The sequence below is a fragment of the Tigriopus californicus genome, chromosome 5 (genome assembly GCF_007210705.1).
Source record: "Tigriopus californicus strain San Diego chromosome 5, Tcal_SD_v2.1, whole genome shotgun sequence".
Taxonomy (NCBI): Eukaryota; Metazoa; Arthropoda; class Copepoda; order Harpacticoida; family Harpacticidae; genus Tigriopus; species Tigriopus californicus.
The window spans coordinates 7,281,433-7,299,204 of NC_081444.1; the positions used below are offsets into that span (position 1 = coordinate 7,281,433).

At 41.7% G+C, this 17,772-nt stretch overlaps 1 protein-coding gene across 2 annotated transcripts; it reads left to right on the forward strand.

Moving 5' to 3' along the window:
• Window positions 1-3,891: 3,891 nt before the first annotated feature.
• On the forward strand, window positions 3,892-8,125 carry LOC131880248 (fibroblast growth factor receptor-like 1). Of its 2 annotated transcripts, none has more exons than XM_059226824.1 (4): window positions 3,892-4,663; window positions 6,136-6,405; window positions 6,532-7,212; window positions 7,306-8,125. In XM_059226824.1, the coding sequence occupies exons 1-4, from the start codon at window positions 4,579-4,581 to the stop codon at window positions 7,944-7,946; spliced, it is 1,677 nt and encodes a 558-aa protein (XP_059082807.1). In that variant the 5' UTR covers window positions 3,892-4,578; the 3' UTR covers window positions 7,947-8,125. The 2 variants fall into 2 exon arrangements, with proteins under 2 accessions (XP_059082807.1, XP_059082808.1); XM_059226825.1 differs by having other exon boundaries at window positions 3,892-4,371.
• The last annotated feature ends 9,647 nt before the right edge of the window (window positions 8,126-17,772 follow it).

The following is a 17,772-nucleotide window of genomic DNA, read 5'->3' on the forward strand; positions in this document are numbered from 1 at the left end:
CATGTTGGTTTTCATTAGTAACTTGTTTTTTTTTTGAAAGGTACACATTTGACTCTCAAGAAACGGAAAGTAGCGCCCTGTTTGTGCGTCCTCTTCAGCAATGCTTCCAGATGAGTGGCAAAGAAGAGCGGCAAATAATTATCAAACAGCACAAGCAAAAGCCTCAACTGACAAGATGTCCCATAACATGATGTGTCTTAACGGACTCTCTTTCATTTCCTTTCTTCCAAAAAATAAGAGCAGATGCGGAAGGCTGGCTTGGCAAATGCAAAAGCAAGGCTTGTTTAGCAGTAAGCTTTGAGATACATTAAAATGGCAATTTTTGCAAAAAACAACCAGTAAATGTATTCTTATAAAACAAAGACTTATCCATGATTCCAATTGAAAGATATTAGTGTCTTCAATTCTTCAACAGAAGGCCCTATTTCAATGATTGTCAAGAACCAAGATAGAGCGTCCTCTTTGAAAGCCAGGCTCTAGAGGACGTCCTTTATGCTCTCAACCTCCACAAAGGTCAACCTTGTATTTGTTGTGGTTAAATCTCGAGAGTCCATAGTGATAGGATCAAATCAAGATTCAAATTCAAGGTCGCCAGAAAACGTGGAAGGTGAAAGCACCCGCCGATTTCAACGCAACGGACAGAGTGAAGTAAGAGCAAGAAGCAACCCTGATTTGAAAGAAGAAAAATCAGAGTTACTTTTTGACGCTAACCAAGAATATTCTGAGTTCTTCTTGCGCTAACTAATGGGTTTCTTTCATTCCATCAAGGATGCCATATGCTATTGAAAATGTAGATTAGTAGTCCTAGTAGCAACATCCTGTGATTATTAATTTATCGCCATGAGTAGTAAACACCTTTTATCAAACAAAAAAAAGTGCATTTAAATGATGTTTTTCTCCTATAAAGTACGGGTAGCCACAAAATGACAAAATTTCAAAGACGGCGACTCAGTCTGTTTGAAACCCTGGTTACAATATCCTTAATGAAGCTTTTTGGCCTAAAGGCACGCGTGTAAATGCAGAATCTATATGTTCAACCTGACATTGCCAGAGTTCTCACGGGGGACCAATTTTCCAACAACAGTTACGTACTTTTGTGATTTGCTGACCACGAAAAGTGATAACCATGCAGCCATTGCATTGCACAGCCTCTGAATTGATACTTTCTTTGATCGCCAATTAGTGATGGGATAAAAAAAATTCGAAGTCAGGAGTGCCAGAAAGCTAGGAAAGTCAAAGCACCAGCCGTTTCCAACGTAACGTAAAAGGAGAAAAGTGGCCTCACGATGTCCTTAGATTGTACACCAAAACAAGAACTTTCATCTGCAACAAGGCATTAAACACTAGTGATGGGGATCAAATTAATAATAACGGGATGTTGCGGTCAGGGCTGCCAACTTACATTTTAATGGCCTATGACATTACTGATGGAATCTCCGAAACCCATTAGTCAGCCTCAAAGAGTAATCCTGATTTTTCTTCCGTCAAACCAGGGTTGCCTTTATGCTCAAACCTAAGCGATTAATTTGCGATGGAATAGGTGCATGCTTTCACTATCCATGTTTTCTGGCAACCTTGAATTTGAAATTTGATTTGATCCCATCACTATTAAACACACGCTTAAAGACTGAAGTTAAACTTCGGAGCCGTAAGCAATTGGGACAATTTGTCAATTAATAAAAAATAAAAATTAATAAAATTATGAGTAGAATGTCCTTGATCATTTTTAAGTATTTTATTCAAAGAAGGTGATGAAGAGTTAGTCATTCTTTTATTGTGAAACAAGGGGTTGCACTAATTAGAGTTATCACATAGACCATGACAAAGTGGATTCGGAACAGAAACAAAATTAGTGATGCTAAGTAATAAAGCAACTTTCGGCATCAAAAACTTGGACCAAGCCACATAAGAAAGCATCACAGGTGTGCCGCAATTAGGCTTTTGTCACTGAGGCCAAGGCTTGACCCAGAGAGGTCAACATAAAGAGTAAATCTTGGTCTTTATCTACATATGCCTGAGAACTTTATCCCAATTTCAATGACGGTTTACTCCAGCGCCAAAGCAATGCAAAAAGGGAACCACCTCATAGTGGAGGGGATCCGCCTATCGCGTTGCATTGACAGGGGGCCATGACATAATAATTCTCAAGGTTTACAGTTTCAAAGCAAATACAATCATTCTGAGGAGCAATGGCGGATTGGCAAAGATATGTTCGGTTTTGTAATGGGGGCGTGCCTGTATTGATGTTTGATTGGATTAGAGATGTGCATCAAAATCAACAGGACCACAATCTGAGTCGGTATAAAATGACCAATCCAATCCAAAGGAGCAGGAGTTCCAACTATTTGTCCAATCTGATTCCAAAACGTCAGATCTAAAGCATAGCTCTACTTCAGACGAGGTAGACAAGGGCATATCAGATGGAGGCTTGTTGAGATAGAGGTGTGTCAAAACGCGGCATGTTAGAATGTGGACGCGCCTGTTAAAGTAGCGTTTCCAGATAGGCGCATGTCCAGATGAGTCAGGACAGAGGCATTCCTTGACCATTGTTTGTTGGCAAAACATATATATCGGCAAAAAATTGCAGATATGTATGGTCTTTATTGACAACAAATTTGCAAAAAAATGACGAGATTTGCACAAAAAAAATTGCAAATAAACTTTCCAAAACATAGGCACCAACACGTTCTGGAGGTTGTAAGGGCTGCCTTTGACTTTCCTATCAAGCAACACGTAGATGAAAAGAAAAATTATATCATGATAGCTTCCAGCATTGGGATTTGAACCTGTTATCCCTTGAGAGCAGACTTTGCCTTGTCCATGATACCCCCTAGAATGTTCCGTATTTTGCACATCTTAATATCTTGTGAAAAAGATAAATATCAGTTCATTAACTAAGACACAATAATGCCAGAGCGTAGAAATGTATTGCAAAACAATTTTGTTAAAAAAAAGTATGTTTTTAAGTTTCAAAAAAAGTAATGGTAAGTCAATTTTTCCAAAACTAACCATTCATCTCATGACCTTTACCCCCAAAATCATAAGAAAACGTCAAGATGTGCCTTATTTTTAAAGAAGGAAGTTCATTTCCCAAACAAAACTAAATTTTGAAATAGAGTATCTTAAAAAGCTGTAAAGATAAAAGAGCTATTTCAGATTGATGGAAAACATAAGCAGGTGGTTGGTAATATGTTTGCAATCTATTTCATACCTGTGTGTACTTTTTTTGAAAAATACTTCCTATTTTAGCCAACCATAGCCAACTAAAGTTGGATTTTTCGGATTTTTCAAAATCTTCAGATTTCGAGGTTCTTTTTGCCGTAAATCGCCAATCACCAGGCGCAAGATTTTGTCCCAAAATTACTTGCAAAATCACCAATCTGGTGATAAATCACCACATCTGGTAGCACTGCAGGCCACTGAAAATGTAAATTGTCGCAACCTCCCGTGATTATTTATATCATCCCATTAGTAATACTGATGGGAAAAGGGGGTAGTAGCAAGTCATCACAGACACCCAAACTCTATTTGGTTACAAGCAAAGCTTGGCCAAGTACTAGAACTTGGGCAAGCTTAACCCAAGCAGAGATCCACTGGTAACGTAGGGAGCCCTGATAGTCGGCTCAGGAAAACCCCAAAATGAGGCCTTTTTTTTGTTCGTAGTTAAAGTCAGATTGCCAGAAACAAACCAAGTATTGAACCAAAGCCACGGAGGTGCGTCAGTGTTGACGCACATTATTGTTTTTCTTGTATAACTTGATACAAGAAAAAGAAATTTGGCCACACCATTTTCCCCTCAAGTGTCTGTGTACAAACCCAAGTTGGGGCAAGTTCCTACTTGGGTAAATTAATCGCCGGACTACTTGCCCTGTCGGTGTTTGCTTCAAATCAGTAATTAATATCGCTAATCCAAATTTGACCTCCAAGGGAGTTGAAATCGGTTGAATCATGAACCAAATACTCGCATTTTGCAGACTTTATCAGCCTAAGTCTTAGGAGCAGGCTTAAGAAAGCCAATTCTTGAAAGGCTAGTCTCGAGCTCAAATATGGCCTCCAACGCTACTGACGAGCTGATGGCAACCCTTCTGCACACTAGTCCCAGATCTCAAAAGTGATGGGGAAACGCGCCTGAGATTCGATTCTATAGCAGCTCAGCCGTGATACTCTCTTTTTTTCCTGTCTAATGCTCTTCCTTAAGTACTGGTAGACGAGCGCTGAACGCCCGAATCAAAACTTGACGACTCCACGGCAAACGAGCTCGACCCGAAATCAACCGGCGAACCCTGGGTAACGCCGACCCTCGCATCGATCGCCAAATTGTCCGTGATCTGACTCGGGGATCCATAGTTCTCCGAGATACAATCCTCTGAGGTACACTCCTAGTTAGGACGATTACAGCGATACGGCACAATTCTCTCCGCTGGATTGAACTCAGTTGTTATCTGAATGTCAAGACGGTCTGGTGTCAGTCGTATTTCGGAAGTTGACATTCAAAGAGAGACATTTGGTTAGCCTTGTGCTCGCTCTGTTCCTCCTCATGATTATCTCCTGAACGAACCGAGAACACACTCGATCAATATGCCTGGAAAGTGCCAAATGGTGATGATTAGTGTTTTGTTGTGGTGCTCTTGCTCGAATGTCCGAGCCTCGACCCCCTTAAAAGGTGAGGAATCCTGTTGTAAAGTGTCAAAGACTCAAGCAACCATTTAACGTCTGGCATTTAGAATTCTAGATGGCTTAGAAAGTTAATTAAAAGCCCTGAACTAATTTTTCTGCCTGGTGGGAGTCTCTCCGGATTCTCCAAGCATTCACGACTTGATTTGAATGGCCAGAATGATGCCGCAAACGGGGAAACTCCCTCAATTAATCAAGCCCTTTTCATTCAATCTCATGGTACGTTTAACCAAGCACGAACGAGGGTGATCAATCATTGGCTTTTCCAATGAATTGATTTCCACCCAACTTCTGCTCTGTCGATCGATCTTGGCTGCTTCATCGTGGTAAACGGGTAGTGTAGGTAGTGGGTAGATGGATATTCGAGGCTGTGGGGACAATTGACCAATTTCTATACCCGTACTGAGGAATCATTTATCTTGGCTTTGTCCAATTTGACATTAGACCTATTCTTAGGTGGAGACGAGAATCGGGCCAAAGAAATTAGAGAGCCACCTGATATCTTTCTGTATATATATCCCTGTCCACCCCCACTTGTATTGTTGAACTTTAAGACCGTGATACAGTGAGGCAGAGACGACTGACCTGATGAGGATCTCATTGTCCGCAATTTTGTTTAATTTGGGTGTCACCAGATCTTTCCCCATTGTCATTTCTGCTAATCCTCGCGCGTCAATTTGACCATATTGGTTTGAACCGTGCTGGCCTAAGAAGACGATTTCTGTTGAAGATAAGATAGGACTAATAATTGGCGCCCCCTTCCTTCCCTCTGTCCATCCATTGGTAGTGGATCTCTAAACCCTTGATCTTCACCCTATCTAGGCTTAGGGTGGGACTCTCGGATTTAGGGTTCAAATTTGCCCATAGGAGAGCCACAGTGTAACAGTAGTAGCTAGCGTAGCGTAGAACAGAGACAGTGATCTAATCTGCGGTATGGACGAGAAATGTCTCCCATTCGCTCGTTGGTCTCTTCCAATACCATAGACGACACTCGAGATGACGATCAAATCCGCTGGAAAAATATACCTCCCCGAGACGACCATGGCGGCGACGACGCCCCTTAAACCAATAGGCGTTAGAAAAAGAGAGTTGAGATAAAGGGTCGAATGACAGATTGGTATCTTGACTTTAAAATTCCTGGGGACTTTTTCTGACCCCTCCTGGATGCTAAATTGGTCGCCCATGAAGTGAGTTCTTCGTAGTAGGTATGAACTGGCCAGATTAAAACTGCCCTGAGAGTAATGAGGGCAGATTTACGACACTGTTTGGCTGTAACTCAACCGGAGAAGGCTCGTAAAAAAGTCACGGGAAGGGCCAAGATCCAAGGGGACGTTTTTAGAGCCAATTCCAGGATCAAATATCAACAGAACCTACACCTTGTACTTAAATTGAATATGTGTGCTGTTTAAGGTGACACTGGCTTTAATATTGTACTTACTTTTCACTCTCTTGCTTTATCAGGTCCCCCGACTGCCGATCAAACCAAGAGTCAGACCATCGCCACCATTGGGAGCACAGTTCGACTTAACTGTCCAGTATTTGGTGTGCCTGCTCCCATGATCCAGTGGTCCAAGAATGGCGAACAAATCGACTTCCATTGGGAACGTCACAAATCGAAAAAGAACATTCTCAAAATCAAGCATGTCACGGAAGATGATACCGGAATTTTCATGTGTAAAGCTATCAACGGCTTTGGCTCCATTCAAGTACGGGTGGAACTGATCGTAATAGGTGAGTTTCGTGCCTCATCGTTCTCCCTTCTTTTCCTCCCAGACCGTTTGTTTTTTTTACTTGACGCGGCGACGGTGACCCGCAGCTTCAAAGATTGATTTAAATACCCGTTCATTTGTTTTTCAGAACCCTCTGGGATTCCAAGCAGTCTGGAGAATGCTGGTGTGGCCGCTCCGGTATTCACTCAGGAGACCAAAATGGCCAAACAACATCAAGCCCTCTCTGTGGGAGATTCCTTCAAAGTTGGTTGCGAGGCTCTGGGGAGTCCAGAGCCTAACATATTTTGGTTCAAAGATGGTCAGCGCATCACTGAGTCTGTGCAGTACCATCAGGGGCGATCAATCTTAGAATTTTCTATCTTGGGGACTGCGGATTCCGGAGTCTACACCTGCCATGCGCAAAACGTGATTGGTGATCGGACCAAGAACTTTACCCTGGGAGTAAAACAAACTGTAGGAACCACTCATGCCATCGTCACTGAAGTGGGCCCAACCAACACGACGGTGATAGCTGGTGGATCAACCACCTTGCAATGCAAAGTTAAATCCTTGGACCGGCCTCACGTCAAGTGGTTAAAACGTTTGGAATACCACGAACAGGAGGCTTCAAACACGCTGAAAGTTGGGAATGAGCGATATCGAATCTTGGACTCCACCGAAGATATTCTAACCGGCAATGATGAATATCTTAATAACCTGATCCTGCCCCAGTTGGAAGAAGACGACTCGGGAATGTACATTTGCTTCGTCACCAACAGTGGCTTTGGAAATCTTACCTATAAGTCCATGAATCTGAAAGTTCTTCCAAGTAAGTTCCGCCTCTCGCCAGTCTCATTGCATTTCGCTCCAGGAAGTGTATTATCTACTGATGATCTTGACAAACTCCTATTATTTCTTCCAGAGTCGTCTGTGACAACGCCACACGAACCCAAAGCGAGTTCCTCAGATCCAATTCTGGTTGTGGTGATTTGTCTCTCGGCAGCCGTTCTCAGTCTCCTTGTCATGATCATAGTTTGTGTATTAAGAAAGCCCGTAAATCGTCGAGGCAATGGTGGGAATGGTGTAGATAATGCCAGCTCCGAGTCTGGAGAGGTTCAAAAACCTTTCATGAAGTCTTGTGTGATTGCTCATAAGCCCCTTCCCGTTCCGCCCACCCAAACTGGAAGTGGGAGTCGATTTGGGCCCTGGTCTCGCACTATTTATCCGGAATATGAGCAAAAGCTCACGGGTAAAGATTCGGGCTTCAATACGTCCTTGTGCACTCCTTCGGATCCATCCCCTCGAGATCTTGAAAGTCCAAACACTTACGAAGTGCCTTTCTCACATCGAGTCAATTCAAGACCAAGATCTGAGAACCCATACGTGTTTCAAAGTGGTCAATACCTGAGGCCGCCTTCCTCCAGATCCCAGCGAAGTGATCCAAATTGGCCGATGAGAAACAATTATCCTTTTGGGAATACCCTCGCGCCATCTAACCTAAGAGGCTCACAGTTCTTCTACAATGATTTTGACGATCACCACCGTTTTGTGCCTCAAAATTGAAAGGAATCTCATGATGATTTACTATGAAAGAGGGGACGTTGTTTGCGTGCAGTGATCATGGATTCTGAGTAACTATCGTATCCATCAACCCATCCTCCGTTTCACTTGAAACCACCAATCATTTCTAGTCAGATTATCCATAACTCTTCGAACAAATATATGAATGGAAAAAATCATGATTCTAGTGCTGTGGCATTGAGTTTCTTTGTTGTTCACCTTGATTGATCAGCTCCAGTTTTTTGCGGTTAAGTGATTTGTGGTGGTTGAAAAGAAAGATCACGAAATCATATCAGTTTGAGGACGAGCAATTATACCAACAACTCCTGTCAGTACGTTGATTGACAGCAGTCACATTATCAACATCATGGTTGGAAAACCCCACACGCAATCCAACACAACTCCTGTGGGTCATTTTACATACAAGCCGTGAAAGAGGCTTTGTTGGGCTGCATTTCTAAGCCACTGTAATTGACTCATCGTCCCCCATAATCCACATTTTATGTCACTTCGTTCCTCTCCTAAATGGTTCCCTCACCTCTCGCCAAGGCAAACAATGGTTAATCCGAAGCGAATAGATACTCGCATACCCCTAGCCCTCCCCATATTGACCGCATTCAGACTTTCAATTCAACCAATTGAACTTGCAATCTCTGTCGTCTCTCCAGAATACTCAATTAATGGAAAAAGCAGGCGAAATTCAGTGTGATCTAAAGCAGAGTGTAGGTTAAATTCAAGGTAACCAATAGCAAAGCGTGAGAGATTTTACATAATCAAGGTTTTTATTGTTCTCTTTCTCTCGCCATTAAACGAGGGGAATTTTGAGGACTAAATACAACCTTTTGGCTTGTCTATTGTTAACTTACACAATAGTCAATTTGAAGTTTCTACCTAGTCTGAATTTAGTTGATATGTTTTTTTCTTGAGTTTGTAAGATATTCCTGATTTTACATTTGCTTCTATGTAGCTCATTAGTTTCGGATTCTCTATTTTTCCCCTCGATTTGATTTTTCAAGCCAGTCACTTATTTGTCATGGAGTTTCAGGTGCGTAATTACTTGAAACTGCCCACGAATTAAAGGATGTTGAATTGTGGTTCAAGCTTTTTATTTTGCTGATTTGCCAATGCGAAATCAGACATCACAGAATCACAGGAATCACAATGGTCTATTGCTAATGTAACTTTCCACACCCTTTGTGAATAGAAATATTAGTGATACATCTCCGTAATATAGAGTTTTCATTGACTTGAGTCTTCCTTTATTCAATCATCCGAGATGGTAGACTGTCCAATTTTTCGCTTGAATCTTAATCTTTTTGTCCACTCGAGTACACGACAGGGAGACGAGGAGAAAGAGAGCTGCTCTGACTGGGTGGTTGAGTACCTCAACGGAGACAGCCACCTCTGGAGGGCTCGAAGGATTGGATGATGGTTGGTTGGGTGGAAGTTGAGCTCGTGGTTGACTGGTTGGTCATTAAAACGTCAATAAGACAGGATCGCACAAATCCATCAAAATGTGTCTGGCATACGCAGCCACAGGGGTACAATTAATACGATCATCAGTGGACATAATTGGAGATTTTGCAGGGAGGGGGCATCCTTACGATGACAAGTACTTGTGAAGCTCGAGATCAGCTTTTCGAATGAATTAATTCTCCACAGATCGTCTACAAACAACAATCAGTAAGCTTTGACACTGATTGCTACAGTCATGTACATATGGCTTCCTCCCAAAACAATTTTCTATTCTTGGAATACGGATGACGTTTTCTTGAGAGATTCAAATGTTTCATACCTCTGACGAGAAACAAGTCCATTCAAAAAGTCAAGCATTAATTGTTTCCCTACGACCTTTAAAATAAACACCCGAAATCGCTTGAAAATGGAAATTGTCTCCTGATGGGCAATTGTCTTATAAACAACTATAGACTCATTAAACATGATCATTACTAGTGTTTTCTTCAATGTCAATGTTATCTCTTCTTGCATTTACATTATTTGCACATGGTCGACTCTCGACTATCTGTTGCTGTTGTGAACTGTACGTACCGGGTTGTAACATTTTACATTCAATGCACAAAACGCCAAGATTACGACTGGACTGACAAAGTCAATATTTCTCGACTCTTGGCTTGCTCAAAAATGATCTTGAAGTGTTGACTCCGACCCATCTTCTTACTCTCTCTTTTTTCCAATCAATAAGTGTTTTCAAATTCTACAATGCAAGAAGAGTGGCTTCCTGTTGTAGGTCTATGAAGTATGATCTAAACCATGGAGAGAGAGGCTTAAGGGAAAATCAATGTTTGTCGAGTGCTGTAATGACTTTATTTTGTTCTGATCTTCCACCTCGAAACACCTTTGAAAGATCGTTATCCTGCTGAGAGAATTTTATGCAAATTTCAACCTGACGTCAACCCAAACAATGGAATGCAGTGACAAGAAGACAACCAGTCGGGAAAGACCACCCTCAAGTTCGTTGGAAATCCTCAATTCTAGTTCTCGTCGCCTTCTTCAAGATGTTGTCCTGATGTATCCAACTGAGACCCAGAGACCTATTGCATCTATCATCTACCATACTGAAGTTGCATACCTGGAGCTCATTTGAATGAGAATTTTTCAATTGAATGACAATTCTGAACCACGACCCCAGGACCCATTGCGAGGCAATGACCGCTTAAATCATTAATATTCCAGTAAAAACGGAATAACACAGGTACAACCGCCTTGAGAAGGTGAACGAAGCCCTGAAAACGCACTCCTTGAAGGTCTTCTGTATTGAATTTCAGTTGTTAGTCGTTCCCCATAGGTCCAAAAAGCCAGAATGATTGGCCAATCGTTTCTGTTCGTGCACAGTATATACTGTACACAAAACTACTTTTCTCATGCGAGCTGAAATACTTGGGAAAACGGGGGTGCAATTTCCATTCAAGTGACAAAGGGTGTCAAATTGTCCTCAATATAGGAACTTGTACAAACATCCTTATTCAAGGGACAAAAACCTTTTCTCTTCGTAATCCAACAGAAAATCAACATTTTTCGAGGGATTTCCCTTCGGGGGTTTCCGTTCCTTTCTCGCGTGTGATGTTGATGTTCCCGATGTCGAGGAGACGAATTCTATGGTAACAATTGGGATTATTGCGGAGGGACAGACATCCATTGACAATGTTGGGGTTGATGATGGTGATGATGACGATGATGTCGGCGGGGGCCAAAAGATGCAATGGATGTTATTGGATTTTTTAGTCTGGAATAATCCTGCAGCCCACTGACTTGGGTTGTATGCATGGTCTTCCGCCATCTGGCATTCTAAATTGGCAGAGTGGATGGGCTCCAATGGAAAAAGGGTACTTTTGATTGGACCAAATGGTTCTCTTGGGGTGAAGTGAATGATCTCCAACTGTAAAATTGGTGACTCATTCTTTCGCATTTATGTTCATCCTAGGTATATGCCTGATTGCCCGATACTCAAAAAAATAGGAAAGTAGATATTAACTTCTGTCCCTCTCCATTCATCGAGAACGAAATTACTTGAAAATGGGGGATTACTAAATGGCTCTTTGCTTTGAATTCATCACGTCTCCAGTTGAATGATTGTCCCATGTCCAAACCCATCATGGGAGCTGCCCCAGGAAGAAGAAATATCTTCTGTAACTCTACAATCCAATATGTGTACCGTAGCCCTCCATTTTGGTCAAGATTGAGATCAGAATTAGCCTCGTTCAAGTGAGCTAACTGAGATGTGAGTCTCTGCACGAAAATCCCAGTCTCAACATTGCTTTGGTCGAGAGTATTTATGGGGATCCCAGCGGGATTTCTCCATTGAGACGACTTGAACGTTCGACCGACCCCATGCTCAGCTCTCGCTCCGTTCATTCTACGTACCAACCAAAGGTGGACGAGGACAGTAAAGTAATACTCTTTCACATGGGAGCTTAGACTACTATTCAGGGTGACAAATCCACTTAAATAAGTCGGACTTATGGCTGGCATGAAATCGTCCCCCGTTTGGCACAAATGCTCATAATATTTGGAGCCATTTGTCAACGCCCGGTCTGCCTTGAATGGAATAGGGGACGATTGCGTAGCTCAACACCTAAATTCATTGGAAACCCACCGGGAGAATCAATATCTACCCGTGTTTCACTCAGTTACAGTATTTGTTGAAATTCATGTCCTGCGAGATTTTCCAGCCCACGAATCAATTTCGGTTGAAATGAGGTGCATTTGGGTGATCTGATCCATTCATTTTCCCCTCTGTCAAAGCACAGGTAAACAAAGCTGCCAAATGTCCTGAATAATAAATGAACTTTGGGATGGGTAGCGGGCTTAAAACAGTCACGAAGTGTGAGTAATTAGGCTCATCTGCATTACTTACGCCCGTGGCTTTTCATTTTTCTCGCTATTTGTGTCATGAACGTTGTTCAGAGAGATTTGAGCATGCTAATGAGATCTGTTACAGTGAGTACAACCGAGCTTGCCCATTATCTCTTTGTGGCGAAGGTATTTGAACTCATCAGAGAGCGATCTCTTATTTGCTCTGGGATTTGTCTTGTCAAAATTGTTTGGATAACCACAGCATCACATGAAGCCCCTGAAGCTACTGTACTTATGTACTACATGCGTACATACTGGCTACTCACTGCGTGCATAGATTAGAAGGATGTCCACGAGTTTGCAGAGGCAATCTGCACACTCCTCGCTCTCTGGTCACACAGTTTAGTCTTGGCCATAGAAGGGCGGGTAATCGCGAATTATTGATAATTTTACGCAGTCTTTTGAAATAGTTAACCTTTCAATTCTTAATTCCATTTGGAAAAACATCCAATGATGGATGGCATTTCCACAAGGTTGATCTTTCATTGCGTTTTTAACTTACAATATTTTGGTTTGGATTAACATACTCAAAACGTCCTTTTGATGAGCAAAGTTAAGATAAATTATGTCTTTTACAATCTTAAGTGCCTTGATGACATATTTTGGGGTCGAATCAAATTTCAACATAACAACAACAATGAACTTGCATTTCTTTGATTAACAGAGACTAGAAAATTATTCACCGTTTAATGTACTTACAAAACCAATGTTTTAACAGAGTTAACATTTCAGTGAACGATGCCCGCCTCTACCTTTACCACAGCCCTGAAATGTGTGTTGACAAACTGGATAAGAATAATTTTCACTGTGTTGAACGGCAGTTGATCAGAATGCGTTCTATAAGACTATTAGCCAAATTGTGGAAACTTGACGGAGCTCTTGGTTACGTGCAACATTATATCTAGTTGGAGGCTTACATTAGAGGATATGCATATAAAGCATTGAGGCCAACTGCATGGAACCAAATAGTTTACCTGATTTCCTAAAGGGTTGAGAAATAGATAACAAAGTCAAATATGCAGGTGAAACAACACGAGCTACGAAGACTGAATTACATTTGGTGCCAGCATAAGTAGCAGTTCCAAGCAAACAGACAAATAAAGAAGGCAGTTTGTGATGATAAAGCATCCATTGAACTATAGTATTTGAATATGTTTCGTTTTCACTTGCAATCCCAAATTTAGGTTTTAAACCAATCATTCAATGACCAACTGTTTCGGTTTGTATTGAGCCAATTGAAGTTTTAATTAGACAAATTAAGGCAAATATCCTCACAAATCAAGCTCCAGCGTAATCATTGTTTAAAAACACGCGGCTCTAAGACTCTAGGTTCTTTTGTTTTATTGTTGGGTGCTAGGAAAAGTAGGAAGGCAACCCCGCCTGGGAAGCGAAGCCGGCCATTACATCGTCCATTTTTTTCCACAGACAGTGGCATGTCCGTATGAGGTTGATCAGAGTGGCTTCCCGTCTTTGGATATGCTTAGCGTCTCAAAAATTCATTGAAAAAAGTTGCGGATTAGAATGCTGGGAAGCCTTGCCAACCACCACACCGCTTCTCCTCCCTTTCTACAAGATTGTACGCTTTGGCGTTGTTTTATTTTTTCGCTAATTTTAATGTGTAAGTTTTTGCAAAGTCCAGGTAGATGACGTCTACCATATCATGGTCTGGCTTTACTGCTCGCACATGTTCCAAGTGTTCGACGAGTTGGGTAATTGTAGTCATTTTACACAAAAAACCATGTTGATGGCTTAAGATTTGACCGCTTTGGTGTAGATAGTCTAATAGAATCTTTTTAACCACTTTTTCATACACTTTGGCCAAATTTGATGTCAATGAGAAGGGACGGTAACTCTATGGGAGGGAATGATCCCCACCTTTGAAGATTGGAGTGATGTGACCCATCTTTTCAAACGGACTTTCAGAGTCCGATTTTGGTACTTTAGTTCCGTGATTTCAAAAACGTGGCATTACGTTGGATGGAAACTCTAATGCCATATTTTCCGCTTGGTTTTAGGCACCTACTATGGTCAGTTGTGCCAAGCTAAAAACAAAGTGTTGGATGACGGGGGTGAACAAGTGCTCTCGAGACTAGATCCGAAATCGAACTGTTTATTTCTGCATGCTGATGATTGAAGTGGGGACATGAGCATCCCATCGATATGACATCAAGATATAACACCTCCCCCCCCCAAATCCCAACTGACAGGGAATGGAAGTTGAAGAACCGGCTGGCATGAACCTCCTCAAAAAAAAAAATTAGGAAGTCGAAAGACACATAAAAAGCAAAAACACACAAACAACCCCGCATGGTTGGGACAATTCGAACCCGATCGAGAGGAAGGAAAACAAAAACAAAACATGTGACTTCTAACACCACATTGAACGAACTGAAATGAAAACAAGGGGAGCAAAACAGCTCAAAACGAAAAACAAAAACAAACCCGAAAGATGGAGCAATGAATTAGTTTGAAATGTTAAATTGAACTGTCACTTTTGCGATCCTTGAACCTCGTCGAGGAAGGTGTGGCGCGGGTGGCGCGGGTGGTGAGGATGGCGAAGGCGACGATGACTGTGGGCATGGGAGAGACGGGCCCAAAATCGGTTGCAGGAAACGCCTGTTCCGACGGATCGACCGCCCTTTATCTGAGAGCAACTCATACGATCGTCCGTGCTCACAAATCGCGACTATCTGTCCACTTTCCGTCCAGTCTTTGGTCAAGGGATTCTGTGTTACTTTTGGAATAAGGCGAACCACGAGTTCGCCTTATCACGCTCAGAGCAATGGGCTGGCTGAGGCAGCCGTGAAATTGGTTAAATACTTTTTAAAGAAAATGGAGATTGATGATCCGGCTTTCGATTGGCCCTGCTAGCCTGGAGAAACACCCTCGAGCTGATGGTTTCAGTCCGGCCGCAGGGTTTTTGGCCGTCACTTGCGGCTTGGCACCATGCCAGACGCTCGTCCCTCGGTCGTGTCTCGGTCAGCTTTCCAACAAGCTCGTCGACAATCGATGGCATTAAAGAGCCCCCATTTGCCGGCAAATCTTTGTCACCTCTCCAAGTTGGAACTCGCGTCCACATTCAAAATCCCTTATCGAAATCTGATGGGCTATGCCGCGCGAGGTTCGTATCCTGCCGACTGCGCCATGTTGGATGACGGGGGTGAACAAGTGCTCTCGAGACTAGATCCGAAATCGAACTGTTTTATTTCTGCATGCTGATGATTGAAGTGGGACATGAGCATCCCATCGATATGACATCAAGATATAACACAAAGTAACAAATTAAAGTCATGAAGCCAATGAATGGGTTCTCTTTTCCACCTGCCTGACATTTTCTTGAAGCCCCCCCCAACTTTGCTACCTTTTAAAATAACCAGACCAAGCCTAGCCAGCCACAGCCAAGAGGAACAATGGCCCATAGTTTGTTGGTTTTGTGGGAAGTTTGGAGACATTTTTGTTCTAGCAGTGATGGTTAATGTTTTTTGAAAGCTGCACCGTATTCCACATTTACAAAATAGAAAAATTCCATTCAAATTAATTCACCAAGATAGTAGGCAGTGCTTGTCAAATTTGATGGATGGAGATTCAAACTTGGGTTACTTCACCTATCCTAATACTGGCCCAACATAGTTTCAATAGCACCATGAAAAAAAAGCACCATGATTTTCTTGGCATTTCTCACAGTGTCAAGGATGGCTTTGATTAGTGCTCTGTATTTAGAATAGTACGACAGTGAGGTCAGTGCACCATAGCAGTTGAAGTTTGAACCTTCATTTTTGCTCCAAAACAAAGAGTTTAAATGCGTCCCAGAGCCAAACTAAACACATCTTTGTGCTTTAAGGGGTAGTTCTAAGACTGAAATTACTTTGGAGGCATCATTAATTGCAATCACAGCAATACCAGATTCTAATTATGTGTTTATCAATCAAAAATGTAGAAATCAGCCAATTGAATGGTATCTGACTAGTTCAAAGTACGTTTAAGGGTACCTGAAGGGTAACTAAAGCTGTGTATAACTCCTAGAACCACATATTTTTATGAGTTTGGTTTGGATATGGGACGCATTTGAACGCATTGTTTTGGAACAGGATTGATGGTTCAAGACTCAACTGCTATGGTACGCTGAGCTCAATGTCATACTCTTCTAAATACAGAGCCATAGCATTTGTTTGATGAGTCCGTTCAACGCAACACTGCCCATCGAAAATCACGCAACTAAAGTACCAAAATCGGACTCTGAAAGTCCGTTTGACCCATCTTTAGCGAGTCAAGGAACCCCCAAGGTTGACGGACCTCTTGATTTGAGTGATCAGAGGTGGTATTAACTCAGGTTACGCTTCAGTATTGTTTTGAACAACTAGCGTTGAAAGGAACTCTACCTATTTGAAAATAAATGCATGCATTGAACTCGTTCATCCAAGATAAAATCCACTAATCCATTCAAGGCTACAACGGGAGGGTCATTCTAGGAATAGAGTAAAACCTGTCAAAAAACATCTAATTTTGTTTCTAAGACCAGTCAATCTACAAATCCTCATGTGATGAATTTTTAAACCTTTTATAAACTGCAGTTTCTTCAAAAACTCCCTGTTCCAGCACTTGAGTTGCCAAATAGGCGGGTATGATTTCACTCCCCTGTAACGAACATATGACCGCGGAGGTCAGCAACTTAAGACAGCACTAATACTTTGCAAGGTTGAGCAGGTAGCCTGATGTTTCATCTCTTTCTTTTGCTTCAAACAAGTGAAAGTAAACCGTTATTTTGGAAATAATGACTGAATCATGGATGACGGAAGGATCTGGGGATTCCTGTTTCCGCTTGTATCGAAAGTTTCTGACGGAACATTGACATTCTTTATGCATCAACCTGTTTTAGACCAAAAAGCGAAAATACGAACAAACCGTTCTCTATATTATGTACCGTGTGCAGAAAGTTTCGGCAACGTTACCATTCGATCTAAAGTACTTAGGCACCTATGCGTGACAATTTTTGTTATGAAATCATGCGACAGTTGTAAAATACGTCAGAGATCACCAAAGGTGCACTTTGTTGAACTAAAAGTGGACTTCAATGATTCGACAGTTCGTACAAAAACAGCTCGGACATTCAATCCCTAATAAAACGTCTTGATATCAGGATATATTGAACCGGTAAATAAGCGCAATCGTAAGAAGGTTTATTTTGCATTATTTCTTAAACATATTACGCTAAGATGATTCCAAAGCATAACCAAAAGATGTTTACGATAAAAGAAGTGCACTGCACAGATATTCACTGCACAATTAAACCTGAAAATAAAGAATTGTTGTTAAATCCTTAATGTCGAAACGGACATACAGGCACAAGATAAACATTAAAGGATACAGTTAATGCGAGTGAAGTATTGTTGCATTGCTCAAAAAATACAAGGGACTTATTTATTCTCTAATTTAAAACATAGATTATGAACTCAAT

Excerpts from the sequence above, each read along its gene's own strand:
- LOC131880248 (XM_059226824.1), top strand. The coding sequence starts at position 4,579 with ATGCCTGGAAAGTGCCAAATGGTGATGATTAGTGTTTTGTTGTGGTGC. Across the intron at positions 4,664-6,135 it reads AGCCTCGACCCCCTTAAAAG|GTCCCCCGACTGCCGATCAA; the intron begins GTGAGGAATCCT and ends TTGCTTTATCAG. Across the intron at positions 7,213-7,305 it reads GAATCTGAAAGTTCTTCCAA|AGTCGTCTGTGACAACGCCA; the intron begins GTAAGTTCCGCC and ends TATTTCTTCCAG.